The following is a 15,742-nucleotide window of genomic DNA, read 5'->3' on the forward strand; positions in this document are numbered from 1 at the left end:
GGTGATCATTTTGTACATTTTGTTAGTCAGACGACAAAAAAAAGAATTATAATTTTTTAGTTAACGAAATTGGATTAATTAAAATGATAATAATAATAATAATAAAAGATATGTTTAAGAAAAAAATCGTAATTGAAAATGTCAATTGAAATAGAAGAAAAACAAGGCATTTTTATAGACATACGTAACAATAAAATTGGAAATTTGTAATGAAATGCGACAATTTCATAACGCAACCACCGCTTTGTTTAAGTTGAACTTTGAACAATTTATTTATAAATTTAAATTAATTCGGTTTTACTTAAATTAATATATTCATAATAAATCCTTTTTAAATTCAATTATATAAAATAATTTTAATATTTAGAAATTGAGAAAATGATTTTTTTAATAATGGGGTGAGTGTTGGGCTAAATTAGGTTGAATAAGTGGAAAAAAATTAGGTGTGTTGAATTGTAAGTTATATTTTATTAGGTTAGTGTGAAAATGATTATTTAATTTTAATATATTCATATTTTTTAAAAAATTGGTTTCTAATTTTTTATGAGAATTAATTCATTTCTCATATTATATTATCATTCATATATATAAATTGTCACGTTAATATCGTAAACTATTAAATCAATAATATCACAAACTTCTTATACTCTCGAAATAAAATTAAATTAGATTTAAGAGATCGTTATAGACAATTTATTTGTTTGAATTAGAAAAATTAATTATGAAATTTTAGGGTTTAATATTAGAAAAAGTATTTTTATTATTCGACAACTTAACTATTTAGCCTTTTTTATTTTTACCGTTGATCTTTTAATTTTGTGAATCAAACAACTTAACTATTTAATTGTTGTCAATCAAGCCACCTGTCGTTAATATCTAATGATAATGTTGACGTGATAATTAACAAAATTGACATAATTCCACATTTAATCCTTAATAGTTATATATTCTATCATTTTGATCATACTTTTAATTTAATTTAATAATTTAATCATCTAATTATATTTTAACATGTATCACTATTTTACTGAAGGATTTGTTTTATAATTTACATTTATTTAATTTAATTATTTTTTAACTCACTAAAATAATGACACATGTCATTATTGGTTGGATTGGAGGGAAAACAATTAACATAGGAAAGTAGTGTATAGAAGGAGTTCATGAGAGTGTTTCGAACATGAGCTAAAAACCTTAAGGGGGTGTCTGGTTCAAGGATTGTGGGATTCTCATGGGATGAGAATCTCACATTCCCATGTTTGGTTGGCCGGGAATCTCATTCCCGATAATGTTTTATTACCAATAGTAGATTTTTTTGGGTATATTACTGGGAATGTCATTACCTCCCTTCCCTTAGGTATTGTAACATTACCGGCGTTTTGGACTAAAATGTCCTTAAATTATTATTTTTTTTCAAAAATATCCTTCTTCTATCATTGAATAATAAAAATTCTACGAAGGTTAAATTACAAATTTATCCTTAAATTATTTTAGATTTACAAAAAAAATTCTATAATTAAAATTTTATATGAAGTTCAGGGATTAAAAAAATTTACCATTTCATTAAACCTTTTTTATATTTTTAATTTTGTAAAAAAAATTATATAAATATTATGAATTTAATTTTTTAAAGAAAATATATAAATATTTTACAATTTGTAATATTATACAAATATATAATAAGGACAATTTGGTCAAATATACATTCCAATAATCTTTTATTCCTTTAACCAAACACGGTAATCTTACATTCCTGCTAAACCAACCAAACACAAAATACAACATTCCCAGTAATCCTATTCGCTGGTAATCTTTTATTCTCACTGGTAATCTTACATTCCGTGAACCAAACGCACCCTAAAGGTATTAAACCATTAAAGTTGGAAGTAGCCCATAAATTGTAAGGCCCAAACCCATATTATTTCCCGCCAATATTCAGCCATGTCTTTCCCGCCATTCTTATGCTTATAGTTATCATCTCGGCTGTGCCGCCACCTTTTCAATCTTCTCCTTCTCTTTCATTCACAGTTTGCAGCTGAGGGTTTCATCAATGGCGGATCTAAAGCAAATCTCTATGAAGCGGAAGCGACGATCCCTTCTGATAACCCGTTCGTTAACGGGAGGCTTTAGTCGTATCGAATCCCAGGTTAAAAGCGCAAGAAGCCACTATGATCTGCAACCCTTTGTCAAGAAAGTAAAAAATAACTCACCAGATGAAGGTTCACCGGTGGGATACAATTCATCTTCCGTTTACATCGAAGATCTACGCTTAACACGTGCCGTCTCTCCCTCTTACGCCAATAAGATTGCTCGGGAGCCCTTTGAAAATGGGGGTTTCAAAAAGTTGGATGTTTCGAACGAAGATTTTGTGCAGTCGACTCCACCTGATGCTGAGATCTTTGGAGTTGAACCGGCGGTGGAAAGAAATGGAATCGAATTCTCAGATCAAAAAGAGAAGAAGCAATGTGAAAAGGGCATGGGTTATTCGATGAAATCAGTAAGATCTTAATATGAATTATTCTTTTTCGTTTAATTTGAAGTTTGGTTGACACTTTTGCTATTAGTTTTAATTCTAGTTTTTGGAATTTCCTTTTCAAATTGAATGCTGTTTTTTTACTTGTTATCGAGGTAATCGAGTTTGAGCATCTTAACACTATAATCTAGTAGTATATGACAAGCTTCGTTTAGCGAACTCATGTAATCCAGTTTTTATCACTTTATCTATCGACATTGAACAATGATGAAGTTTCGAGTTGCCGACTTCGAGTCAAGTTCGAGCTTTATATGGCTTGTATTACATTCAACTTGATTATTGATGCCTAAATAATTCTTGGTGATTTTGTTTAGTAATGCTGGTTGCTTATGTGTCGTGGATTAGGTTATTAAACCATGCTCTCGTGCGAGGCTTTTCAAAACGCCAGGCTCATTCAGCTACAGAAGATTGCTTCCTTATTTGATGGATATCGAAAAAGGCAGTTCTGGTAAATCCCCTGCTCGTTTTCTCTTTGCTTATATTCTCATTTCAAGCAATGGAATGTGTAGTTAAAACTATGACAAACATTCTTGTATTTGATCTTTACAGGTTCTCAATCGGGTCAGTGTCGAAATTCCGAGAAGGGTTTTGAAGACAAGCATTTGTCGGCTTCAAATGGTCCAGAAACATTGCCAGATAAGACAACTAGCTGCTCCTTGGAGATTCATAACACTGATTCTGGTAATTCATCGATTGCAACATCAGTTGAGTCCTTTGTCTCAACGGAAAATGAGTCTTCCTCGATGCCACTTGTTAATGGAGAAATTCAGAAACTCGAGTTGCGAGCTTCTTGTGAAGACCAGGATTTGAACTGCTCAAAAAAGGATTCATCAACTATAGGGGGTTCTCATTTCAACCAGGAAAATTTAGTTGGTGTGGTTTCTGGTAATAAAACAATGACGGATGGTGAGGTTGCAAAACCTAATGTTGAATATCCTTGCAATGCTGGAAGTCTTGAAGTTTTGGATCAGACTTTGTCTACACTTAATGATAAGCCTGAATCTTGTGATTATAAAGTTGCGGGAAGTTCTAAAGCTGACGTTGAGAAGTCGGAGAATGAATGGATGCTGAAAGCTACCATTTTTGACTCCTTTGAATGTCAGCACCTGAATGCTGTGGATCCTACATCCTCTGAAATGGGAGGGAACAGAAAATGCAGTTCACAACAGAGTGGTGACAATGATGGTCAAGTCTTGGAACAAAAAGACTTGAATGGAGAATGTATGTCGACTGCACCGCCTGATTCAGACATGCCCTCTAAGTGTGCGATCGACGATAGCAAAAGCAACACAGTGGATCATGTTTCACAGGCCATAGATCAAGTTACTCAAAAGTCGACAAATGAGACATTATGCAGAAACAATGCTCAGGATTTGAATAAAAATCCAGACTCAAGTCCTAAAAGCAAAATGGTAAGTTTCAATCAACGTTCCTGTGTTTCCGACTATGGTAGTTTATATGCAGTGTCTGATTTATCAACTCTATAGGCGCATATCAAAATTAAGGATGAATGTTTAAAGACATGTTATGCTAATGTTGTTGAGTTTGCAATTTTGAATAGGTTCCAAACCCGCACTTGCATCTGAAGTTATCGAAAATTACGGGTTCATTCAGTTATAGAAGATTGCTTCCGTATTTGATAAATATAACAAGCCATAACTCCTGTGAGTGCTCCTCAACTCTCCAATTCACATAATTCTATGAGCCTTAGTATTTCTAAGTTCTATCCCTTTTCTTTGATGCTTTAGTAGGTGCTTTGGGAAATATTCAGTCGCTGAAAGTTGAGAAATGTTCCAAAGAAAAGCCGCTTTCGCCATTCTCTACCTCAGGCAAAGACACATGCACAGAAACTTTCAATGGCGAAAGTCATCCAGTAGAGCATCATACTGGTGATGATATTAAGCTGCCTGCGGTTACAGCAACGGCTACGTGTTCATCCAACCATAAAGTTACACAGTCTCCTAATCAAGTACCTGAATCCCCAATGATTATAGATTCACGGCAGGAGCCCCCACTGCTTGTTAAACCTTCTGCGTCGGATACAAATCGGAAGGAAGAATCTAGGCCTAAAGATGTGGTTGAGTCGCCAGTCATGTCATCAAGCTCTCTTATCGATTCTGGTTTATTGCCACGAGAAGATGCTAAATTGACGGTTTGTCAATTACCTCTTGAAACTGAAGAGGACTGCATAAAGTCTACAGAGAAATGTGTAAACCATGAAAGGCAAATTGAAGCTGACAACTTAGTTGAAGCCTCTATAACACCTGCAATGCAGTCTGCTAGTCTTCAAAAGCGAATCCTCAAACGAAATCCACGTGGATGCAGAGGTATTTGTACTTGTTTAAACTGTTCTTCGTTCCGGCTTCACGCTGAGAGGTCATTCGAATTCTCAAGAAATCAGATGCAAGATGCTGAAGAAGTGGCCTTGGATTTGATTAAACAAATATCGTGCCTACGGAATAAGTTGGAGAAATCTGCCATGGTTGCCAAAGATCAGACCGATATTTGCATTGATCAGGTAACACGAATCTTTATCGCCTTTTTACGAAACGACATAATGTTTATCGATCTTGCAAGTTTGTCTTCACTTCATTATCATCCGTATACTTGCTATATATTGTTATCACTACAGAAAGTTGTGTTAAATCCGTACCATTCTCGATTCAGATCAAAGAAGCATGCAAGAAAGCTTCGGGTGCCGAAGAACGAGCCAAAGCCTGTCTCAGCGAAATGAACTACCATCTAAGCATTCACTGCAGAATCCCAGTAAGTGATTTAAACTTTGCATTCCATAAAAGAGCTTCTCTGAACCATCTGCCATTTCTAATAAACAATCCCCTACTGCTAAATTACTGCATATTAGCTTCATCTCATGGTTTCTTGCTTGTCAAGTAATCTCAATTCAATCTTGTTCATGTAGAGTGGACAGCGATGAGCGTTACCGATTATGTTGAAGAACACGACATTCGTCCGGTGTCAGAATCGTCAAACAAGTAGTTTACTTTCTAGTTAGCTTTGATGATAATCCCCATTTCATACCAGGCTAAACCTCTGCTTGTATTAACTTTTTCACCATTTCTCCATGTAAGATAAAAAGTGCAGCATCCTATTTGAATGGGAAGTAAAAAAGTAATTTTTCTTAAAGGTGTGACCCTTAAGCGATTGGCTCAATTGGTTAAATCGGTAATATCATCTAATGTAATAAAAGTATAAATTAGATATAGGTTTAATTAGAAAATAAGTACTCTAATTATATCGCTTTCTCCAAATAGGTGTATGTTTTTTTTTCGATTCAACAAGATGCATAATGTTACAAACGTTATCATTTTAAGTTCCTTGATCGTAACGGTCGTAAAATTATGTCGTTAAAGGATACATGGAAGGTAGTTTAAAAAATTTATTCAAAATTATATTTAAAAAACCCAAAAATTTTGGAAATTTTTTAGAAAAAAGACCAAAAACTTTGAAAATTCTAATTTTATCCCTTAAACCCATGTTGACTGTCATCTTTTGTCGTCGATAAACCTCCACTTGTCTCAACTTCACTCGACGACCAATAACCCCATGCACAGAAACAAGAGTCAATCGATGTGTGTATCTCGACAAACCTCGATGTTACAAATTGTAACCTCAAGTGTTCTCGACGACCAATCGATAGTAAGGATGACGACGTCTGATTAGGAAGATGGCAAGAACAATCCGACAAGGACGACGTATTTTAGTGTTATGGATTTAGGATTTTTATGAATTCGGAGTTTTTTTGTAATTTAAGAGAAATTAATGTTGCAAACAAGGGATTTTTAGGAATTCGAGATTTATGGATTAGGAACATGACACATGTCATTTAACAAGATATTTAACGTTTGAGGAACCTAAAGTGGTAATATTTGTAACATTAGGTATCTAGATGAATCGAAAAAAAGTTTTGGCACTTATTTGAAAAAAATGATATAATTTGGGTACTTATTTTCTAATTAAGCATAAATATATGATTTTAATTTAATTTTAATTTTATATAATTATTAAATATGTCAATGATGATGTTCTGTTAAACAGTAGAGATCAAAATGAAATCAAAATTAAACCTAGAAAAAAAATTTAAGTGACCAAAATGAAACAAAGTGATAGTTGGGTACTAATGTGTAGTTTACCTAGTAAAAAAAGCTTGACCAAGGCTTGTTGATAACAAGCGCACATGGGGTAACAGTTAACGACGTTATCAACTTTCCGTACACCCCTCTACTGAGTTCATTCCGAGTTATGACTTATGTCCCACCATCGAAACTGACAAACTGCACCATTAAAAGTTCAATTTTTTAAACTGCACGTTGAAATTTTTATGATAAATTATATGTTTAGTATTTAAATTATTAGTTTTAATATTAAATTTTTTATTTTTTAAAATTATATCTATAGTTTAGTTTAGTTTTTATTTTATTTTAGTATTTTTTATTAAAAAATTTAGTTTTTATTTCATTTTAGTATCCATTTAAAATTTAACATTAAGTTTTGAAAAAATTAAAAATTTAGATATTAAAACGGATCAAAACTAATAGTTTATGCACTAAACGCGTTAAGTTTTCAATGAAGGTACTAAAATGAAATGAAAATTAAATATTATGTATGATTTTAAAAAAATAAAAATTTAAATATTAAAACAGACTAAAATTAATAGTTTAGATACTAAATGCATAATTTATCTAAAAGTAATTTTTTTAATTAAAATAAGTAAACCTTTGCCCTTTTTCACACTATTATTATCCAACTTCAGACACACACTTCATTAAAGACAGTCTTCTCTGTCTGGTCTCAGCTATCTTTGTGTGAAAAAAAGAAAGAAACTTCGTTTATTTTTCTTCATCTCTTTCCTCTTGTTTATTGGTCTTAGTCCTTTTAGTCATGGACATTCAAACCCCGGAGAAAAATCATTCCTCAGGTTTTCCTTCTTTTATTTTTATGTTCATTTTTTTTCGTTATTTTCTGGGGTGGTTGAAGTTTCTCTTCTTTTTTTCATACTCCCTCATTTTCCTGGAAAAAAAATAAAGCAAATTTCTTGTTTCTCGAGAAACTGCAACTTTCTCTTTCATTCTGCCTTTATTTTCTTCCATTTTAAGTGTGTTTCTAAGGGTGGTTAATGGAATAACCTTTGATTTTTGCAGGGCACGAGAGCCACGGAGTTCATTTATGTCACAAATGTGGGTGGCCATTTCCAAACCCTCATCCAAGTGCAAAACAGAGGCGTTCTCACAAGAAGATCTGTGGAACCATTGAAGGTCACAAGCTATTTAATTCAGCTGAGGAACCACTTTATGGAGAGTGTCACAAAACCCCCTGTAAAGTTCCTCTCTTTGCATAATAGTCCCTTTCAAAGTGGAAAAGTTTTGATTTCGACACTTGTGAATGGCTGGTTAGGTTGAATTAATGAACCAAATGTGTCGGCATTGGTGAATCTAGTTGGTCAAGTTTTGATTTTGATACATACGTACGGGCTAGTTGGGGACAATTTGTTGGACTAATGAACCAAATGTGTTGGTTTTGCTGAATCTAGTTGCTGGAGTTCCTAAAGTTGTGGAAAGCTGTAATTTGGAGAAACATATTGGTGGAGTTGGAGCGATTTCCGTCCGATCGGAAGATGAAGTCTTTTCCGATGCGGAGATGGAGTTTCAAGAGGGTGGTTTTGGTCTGGGAAGGCAAGACAGTGTTGCTGGCAATGATCTTACTCCCACTGTTTCTTTCAAAGACTGTGAAGATACCTGTAAGTTTTTATTATTAGACTTGATGATGTAAATTGTTGTCGGTTGATTCGAGTTATACGACCTTATCGAATTTGCTACCGTCCTGCATGAATGTAGGGTTTAGTATGAGAATCAAGTGTTTTTGATGCTTCACGTCTTTGGAAAGCTTTGCTGTATTTCAGAAGTTCATGTTTTTTATGCTTAATTGTCGGGCCATTTAACAGGTGATGTAATTGCAATCGAAACGGAACCACTAATGGACGTCCCGGAAGAGAGAGGAAAACTCGGTGGTGATGGTACGGTGGCAGAAGGCTCTGTTAGGCAGGATGTCTCGGAGGAGAGTAGGGAAGTCGGTAGCAGTGATAAGGTGGTCAAATGCTCTCTTAGGCTGGAGACTGATACTGAAGATGGTGAAATATCTGAAACCGTGTCTATGTCTGAAACGAGACCGGATGGAACTTCAGGTACGGTTTTGAACGATGTAATGGTTCAATTGGAGGAAGAGGTTGGTGACAGGTTGGCTTGTAGAACATCCATTAATAAAAATGCTGAGCAAGAGGCTGATGAAAACGGAAACCTGGGGATTAATTTAGAAGAGAACCTAATGAATGTTGTAGAATCGAACTCTGAGCAAGCTTGTGCAACATCCGAGGGGACAGATGATATAACTTTGAATACTCGGTTGGCTGATAAAATTGTTGAAGATAAAGAGAACGGCGATGAGTTGGCTCTCAGCATGGTTACTGATGATCTTTCCCCTAAAGCTGAATCTGCAAAAGACATTGATGCTTCTTTGTATACCTCTCAAATACTGACTGATGCAGCACTAGTTACAGTGTCTGATACTTCTTTCGATTCAAATGAGGACTACGACAAAACGGAAGATGATAACATGGTGAAATTGTCCGAATTGGAGACCTTAGCTTCTGAAGAAATCATTGTTGACGAGAAAGATGAAGATAGAGACCGTGTTTCCCATGAGAAATCCGATACTTTCCCATTGAATAAGCTGAATGAAGACAGCAAAGCAGATACTTCACGTACTCGTGTTGCTGAAGATATCTATAAACTCGACCGAAATAATCCGGCTATTGTTAAAGAAGGGCTTGTTGAGGGGAAAGCTGATATGATTCAGCTCGACAAAGGGTCGGATGCATTGGGGTCCCTTGTTGATGCTGATACAACTGAGAACGAGACAGGCTCAGAAGTCTGCTCTCTTGAAGAAAAGCAGCCCGTTTATGTTGAGGCCAGAAAGTTAAATAATGTGTATGGCAGTGATGATATGGATGTTCCTGAATCTGCAAGAACTGGGGTAATCGATTTAGCTGAAATTGACGATACGAGAAGAATCGATGACAAAAATAATGTGAAAAGCATGCTAATATCGGATTCTTCTGTGTCCCAAACCAACCCTGCACTGAACTTACTTGAAGATTCCAAATCTGAATCGGTTATCCGTCATCATCAATCCCCAGTTCTCACAAAGGAAGGTAGTAATGAATATACGAGAGCCTTACCGGAAACCGAAGGTCCACACTCGAATAGAGTTTGGAACAGTCCAGGTGACATAAAGGAATCCAAAATAAGCAGGGATGACAAGGAACAAGGAGAGTGCGTGGGCGAGGTTATGGCTTCTGTGGTAGAGAACAGCGGAGGAAACGAGTTTGATGAATCTTCACTGGACCAGTTGAACAAGGAGTGGATACATCCAGATACCGAGCCTGCCACTCAAAATTCTGATGCTGTTGATGATAGTCGTACCGGAGAGTCCAGAGCAGAAATGTCGGGGTCTAGCACTATAAGTTTGCAAGGGGAGGTCGATAATTGCTCTATTAAACCTCAACTTGGTGCAACCATTGGTGACGTTTCGAAATCAAGTAGTCAAGCCGATAGCTTGGATGGTCAGTGGGGATCCGTTTCAGGTATGTTAGATTCTTAAACTAACCGTTTATGGACTTGTACGATATTTAGAACTCGTTCGATCCGATGATACCGATGGCAGACACACTCGGATTCGACATTCACACCCGAGTCCGAGTAACATAGGCTGATACTCATTGCATTCTCCCATCATAAATGCTTTATTTTGTCGCATAGAGTAGTTGTTGGAAAATTTTGTTCCAAGAACTAAGTTCATTTCTTTTTCTTTTGTGTGCACGGAACAGTTATTTCAACCCGATCAGACAACCCGCTGATAACCGACTCACACCTGTCGTCGGAACAGGAGAAAGCCACCAGAAAGAAACCAACAGTTGCATCAGGAGAACAACTCGATAAAGCCGATGAATTCGAGCCACCATCTTTCATGACATTGGTTGAACCCGGAGGTACCGATCAAACCGCCACCGCCGTGCCACTACAAGCAGGCTGGTTTCCTTCTCTCACTCACACGGCAAACGAATCACACGGAAGAAAGAAGAACGAAGAGATCATAGCAAAGGTAACAAACTGGAATGCGAAGCAACACACTCCGCTCAAGAGCCTACTTGGTGAAGCCATTAATGAGACGAAGCCAAAGTCCCCGATCTCAAATGTAGCCATGGTTACTAAAGTTAGCTCAATTCTGGGACCTGAATCACCTGATGCCGAACCGACCGATGTCGAAACAACGCAAGAATGGAATTCTCCGGCAAGGTATGAAGCTGATATTAAAAAGGAGAAGAGGAAAGTGAAAGGTAGGCCACTTTGGGCACAGTTTGTGTGCTGTTCGTATGTAAATTAGGATCATAAATGCTCCCAATGAACTGAATTTTGATTATGCTAGACATTATCGAGTGGTGATTCCTTTTCAATTCTTAGCTTAATAGTATATAGAACTCTTCAAATCCGAAAGCAACATAGGAGATTTTTTTTAGAAATTTTATGGAGAATGCACTAACCCTGAATTTAGACTGCAAAATCACGTTGAGATGGCAATTCTCCATCAACAATTCCAACAAAAAATCGATTTTGATCGAAACCCAGCGCTGCAAACGAACCAGGCATTGTTGTTCTTGTTGTCAATTCTCTCTCCGCCGCCGTCGGATGGTTGTTTCCCCCCCCCCCCCACCAAAACTCATACAACGCTTACTGTTGAGACTTATCACCACCACCGGAGACTTGGGGCCTTACTTGCCATTTGCAAATTCTTCGAGATCTAATCGTTCCTTTTCGCTCTGTCTCTGTGTTTTTCGGATTATGCAATCCTTAAAGTTCAGATTTTTACTAAATTTGGAATGTGTCTTTTAATGATTTATTTTTATGCTTAATGAAAATGAAACCTTGTTTGGTCTCTGAGAAAATGATGGAAAACAAGGTTATGATTGGAGAAAATACACTGAATATATAGTCTTTAAAGTTCAGTTTTTTTACTATTTTTTGTTTGGCCTCTGAGAATGGGATGGGAAGTGAGAAGTTTGGGTTTAAAAACTGAAGGGAAGATGCAGAGAATACAGTTCTTAAAGTTCAGTTTTAGTGATTAACGATTGTTATGGTGCTTTAATTGAACTGAATGAAAATGGCACTCTGTTTGGTCAGTGAGAAAGGGATGGAAAATGAGAAGTAAAAATCTGTGGGCAGTAAAATACAGTGAATATAGAACACGAGATGTTTTCTATTTTTCCAATTTGATTACTTGGAAATTTAGAAGTTATACATCTGTGGGCAGGTTTTTCATACGTGGAGAGGAACATCGCTTATCTTGACAGCTATGTATTTTAGGGTAAACTACCTATTTGATCCCTCACTTATTATTTAATGTATGTTTCGGTCATTTAATTATTATTTTTTCAGAATAATTATTAATGTTAAGTTCTGATTTTGTTTCGGTCACACATCATTAAAGAATTAGCGATGATTCTGATATAGTATTTTCTATTATTCAATGCTAACGTGGCATTACATCATTGTTAATTTTTATTTGACGGGAGTAACAAAAACATAACCAAAACAAAATGTTAGGTATGATTTAAAAAAAATATAATATCAAAAAATGCTCCAATTTCATATGTAAATTATGACTATCATTTTAATTCAGTTCTCAAACTTTTGAACATTTCATTTTTATCCTCAAACTATGACATCCATTCTAAATTAGTACCCAAACTTTTTGATCATTCCAATTTTATTCCAAACTATATGTATATACTAATCAGTGAATAGAATCATTAAACCAATATATAGTATTATATGTTTGAAAAGTAAAATAAAATTTATGTTAAAATATGCTTTGTCATCATCATCTACAAACGAACTGCATAAACAGATTATATTTTAATAATAAAAATATTTTTTTTATTGATATTATATTATTAGTAAAATAATAATAATAATAATTTACCTTGGTTCTTGCAGAGTATGAGCCTCTAGCAAAGAAGCCCGAAGGGGTAGCTTCTCCTTCCAATTCACAAGTGTAAGGTTCCTTTTGAGGACTAAATGTTCCCAACACCACTTTCGTCTTCTCCACTGTCAAAAATTCAAATTATAGTCACGAACATGATTTTAGTTACGAACATAACGAATGCTATCTCAACTGAATTCATAAAATAACGATTATAATATCATGTTATGACTTATTTGCATCGAGTTACTAGTATGTTCATGACTCATGAGTTCATATTTTTAAATATAAATACGAGGATAATAAAATATATTCGTATCTGATACTTACCTAACTCCAGACTTCCAGACAGTGTTGGTGTATTTAAGACCGGAGACGACGTTGTCAGAGACGGTGAAGGAGAATTTGAGGCGATATCGGCTTCCTTCCCTTAGTACAAAAAGACTGCTCTTTGGCTTTGAAGCAAATGGAATAGGCAAAACAATATCTGCTCGGCCCCTACACATGATGGAGAGGCTTTCTATCTTAACTTCTGGCTCCTCAGTCTCTGCTTTCATTGCATAAATTTGGTTAATTTCCATTTTTTTGACTAAAATCTATGATTTATGTTACTGGATGAGTCTTGGATATTGATATATATTCGATTCGAATATGTTTAACCAATTTTTTATGTTCTTTCATTATTAAGGAGCGGGTGTCTACGTATGTATCGAATCCTAATCTCAAATTCAAATATTTAAAAAAGAATTAGATTTTATCACACTCACAATAATTCGAGGAAAAAAATTTGTTACCTCCAACTGCAGACATATCAACACTCCCAAGAAGCTTCTCCTTCCATTTCCTCAGACTTTCATCATCCTTGGAAATCAAGAAATAGAAAAAAAAAGGAAGTTCTTTAGCTTCATTCAAATACATACATACACAAATACATATAGGTAACAAATACATACATGATACATAACACGTGCATACATACATGCATGCATATATATATATATATATATATACCTTGTCCTTTTCAAGTTGCTCTTTGAGTGACAACAGAGGACCAAGATCCAGTTCCTTGTCAGGTTTCACAACGCAATCATCTTCTTCATCAACCTCATTCTCATCATCTTCATGGTGATCAGCATTGTTCTTTGCTTCTCTATCATTATTATTGTTGTTTCTTTCATTTTTCATGAAACCATTTTGTTTGGATGCTGAGAAAATTCCAACAGCAGCTGACATTTTTCTTTCTTTTCTCCCCTATGAGGCTATCTCCAAGGAAAGCATTTAATATATATATACATATATGCATGCATAGTGTATGAAGTAAAGAAGGAAGAAACTTCACATTCAAAGTTGGTTTTGTGGGGTTGAAATTGCACCAAATTTCTATGATTTTAACAAAGAATTTATGGATTCTATTGGTGATTACTATTATTTTTGTTTCTATGTCCATCAACATGCCTTGGTTGGGATGAGGAAAATAAATTTGCATTCATTTATGACATAACACCTGACATGGAAGGCAGTTGGAACAGAAGGGATGATAATTCAAAGTTTGAATCAGATTAAGGGACAAAGTAATATTTAGTCCTCATATTTAGTTTTTTATCTGATCCCTGTTTTTTTGTTCATATTAGTCCTGAAATTGACAACATTTTTCAACTTAGTTCTAACTAGGATTCCATCGGACATTTTAGTCATTAATGAAATCTAAGTTTAGGGACCAAGTTGGGAAAATTTACCATGTTCCGAGACTAATGTGCATTAAAAAAATCATGCAACAAGTTGAAAAAAATTGCCAAGTTGAGGGACTAATGTGGGCCCGAAAGAAGTTTAGGGACCAAAATGAAAAATTACCAAGTTCAAGGACTAAATGATAAATTCTCTCTTAGATTAATAATTATGGGCTTGAATTGAAGAAGTGGTTAGGCTTTGGGGGTCCGGGGCAATAGCACAGTGGTTAGGATTTGAGCATTGATTCATACTTGCTTAAAAACTCCACTCCCCACCAATACTTGAAAATTATCATCTAATAATTACTCAAGATATCCAGCTATGTGATCTCTTCTTGTTTATTTTCTTTTCTTTGATTGATTTTTTGTTTGTTTGTATAAATGGATTTGGTTGATCATCTGTGTATGTGCGGTTGGAACTACCGGGGTGCATGAGAAAGATAGATTTTATGGTTCATTGGCTCTGTTAGTCGGATTTTGGTGTGCCGGATACGAGTGTGTCCGAAAACACAGTAGTGCAATTAAGTCAGTATGTGGTTCACTGTATTGTTTCGACTCTTAATTTTTCTCGAACGATCCGTATTTGATACTAGCGCTCGACATATATTCGGACATGAGTATTAGAACACAAACTCTTCAAGAACCCTTAAAATACATATGGACAGTTTCAGCGTACCTGTCTCCTTTTACAGCATCTGGTGAAGCAATGGAGTCGAGTTCGCCCATCTCTGCCGGTGTTAGTGGACAAGGCCCTTTTATTATCATTAAGGTTTTCAATCCTGGTAGTCCCTGGTATTGGACACACATCGTCCCGCTGATGATGAACACAGGCTAAAGCAAGCTGTGATGGGCTGCACCCTTTTCTCTTAGCCATCTCAACGACCTGCTCGAATAGGTGTTTGTGCTCAAGGTTTTCGGGTTTGAACCTTGGAAGTAACTGCAGAAATCGATAGAAATTGGCATTATCATTGAAAGAAAGGAATTTAGAAACATGTACCAGAAAATCAAGATATCCCCTACTTAGAACACGGACAGACCGAATTCGATACTCACTGGTTCATGGGAAACACCTTTACGACGTTTTATCACAGAAGAAAATCATGCATTGAATCATTGATACATCAAGAGTCTATCAAAACTTGATATGCCAAAGCATTTAACATAAACAAACTGTTTCAGGACATTCTTAAGGATGTTACAGGATAGAACGAACCTTTCTGAAGTCATCTTCGGAAAAAAGTTTGCACCAGTTTAGGCCATGAAGAAAGGAACTGTTGGGATTGGAAAATGAAGCTCAAATTGACAACCGAAGATTTTCCAAGAGGGGTTGAAGTGGATTTGAGAATAGTTTAGGGATTAAGGAGATTTAAAGGATGAGAAAATTGATGCACAAATATTTATTGTGGTTCGACTTCTTCAACTAAGTATA

The 15,742-nt window shown here is 35.4% G+C and overlaps 3 protein-coding genes across 3 annotated transcripts; 2 read left to right on the forward strand and 1 right to left on the reverse strand.

Moving 5' to 3' along the window:
- Positions 1-2,021: 2,021 nt before the first annotated feature.
- LOC120213632 lies at positions 2,022-5,607 on the forward strand. Its single transcript, XM_039211719.1, has 7 exons — positions 2,022-2,497; positions 2,879-2,996; positions 3,077-3,945; positions 4,095-4,197; positions 4,282-5,051; positions 5,201-5,299; positions 5,454-5,607. The coding sequence occupies exons 1-7, from the start codon at positions 2,051-2,053 to the stop codon at positions 5,466-5,468; spliced, it is 2,421 nt and encodes an 806-aa protein (XP_039067650.1). The 5' UTR covers positions 2,022-2,050; the 3' UTR covers positions 5,469-5,607.
- Positions 5,608-7,332: 1,725 nt separating this feature from the next.
- Positions 7,333-11,051, forward strand: LOC120213782. Its single transcript, XM_039211843.1, has 5 exons — positions 7,333-7,469; positions 7,693-7,866; positions 8,082-8,288; positions 8,493-10,190; positions 10,434-11,051. The coding sequence occupies exons 1-5, from the start codon at positions 7,433-7,435 to the stop codon at positions 10,988-10,990; spliced, it is 2,673 nt and encodes an 890-aa protein (XP_039067774.1). The 5' UTR covers positions 7,333-7,432; the 3' UTR covers positions 10,991-11,051.
- A 1,342-nt stretch (positions 11,052-12,393) lies between these two features.
- On the reverse strand, positions 12,394-13,976 carry LOC120213633 (rho GDP-dissociation inhibitor 1-like). The gene is made up of 5 exons (XM_039211721.1): positions 13,598-13,976; positions 13,381-13,447; positions 12,917-13,133; positions 12,587-12,713; positions 12,394-12,495 (listed from the first exon to the last, which is right to left on the reverse strand). Exons 1-5 carry the CDS (start codon positions 13,817-13,819, stop codon positions 12,394-12,396), a joined length of 735 nt encoding a protein of 244 aa, XP_039067652.1. The 5' UTR covers positions 13,820-13,976.
- Positions 13,977-15,742: the final 1,766 nt, after the last annotated feature.

The sequence above is a fragment of the Hibiscus syriacus genome, unplaced genomic scaffold, assembly GCF_006381635.1.
Source record: "Hibiscus syriacus cultivar Baekdansim isolate YM2019G1 unplaced genomic scaffold, ASM638163v2 tig00110044_pilon, whole genome shotgun sequence".
NCBI classification, from domain to species: Eukaryota; Viridiplantae; Streptophyta; class Magnoliopsida; order Malvales; family Malvaceae; genus Hibiscus; species Hibiscus syriacus.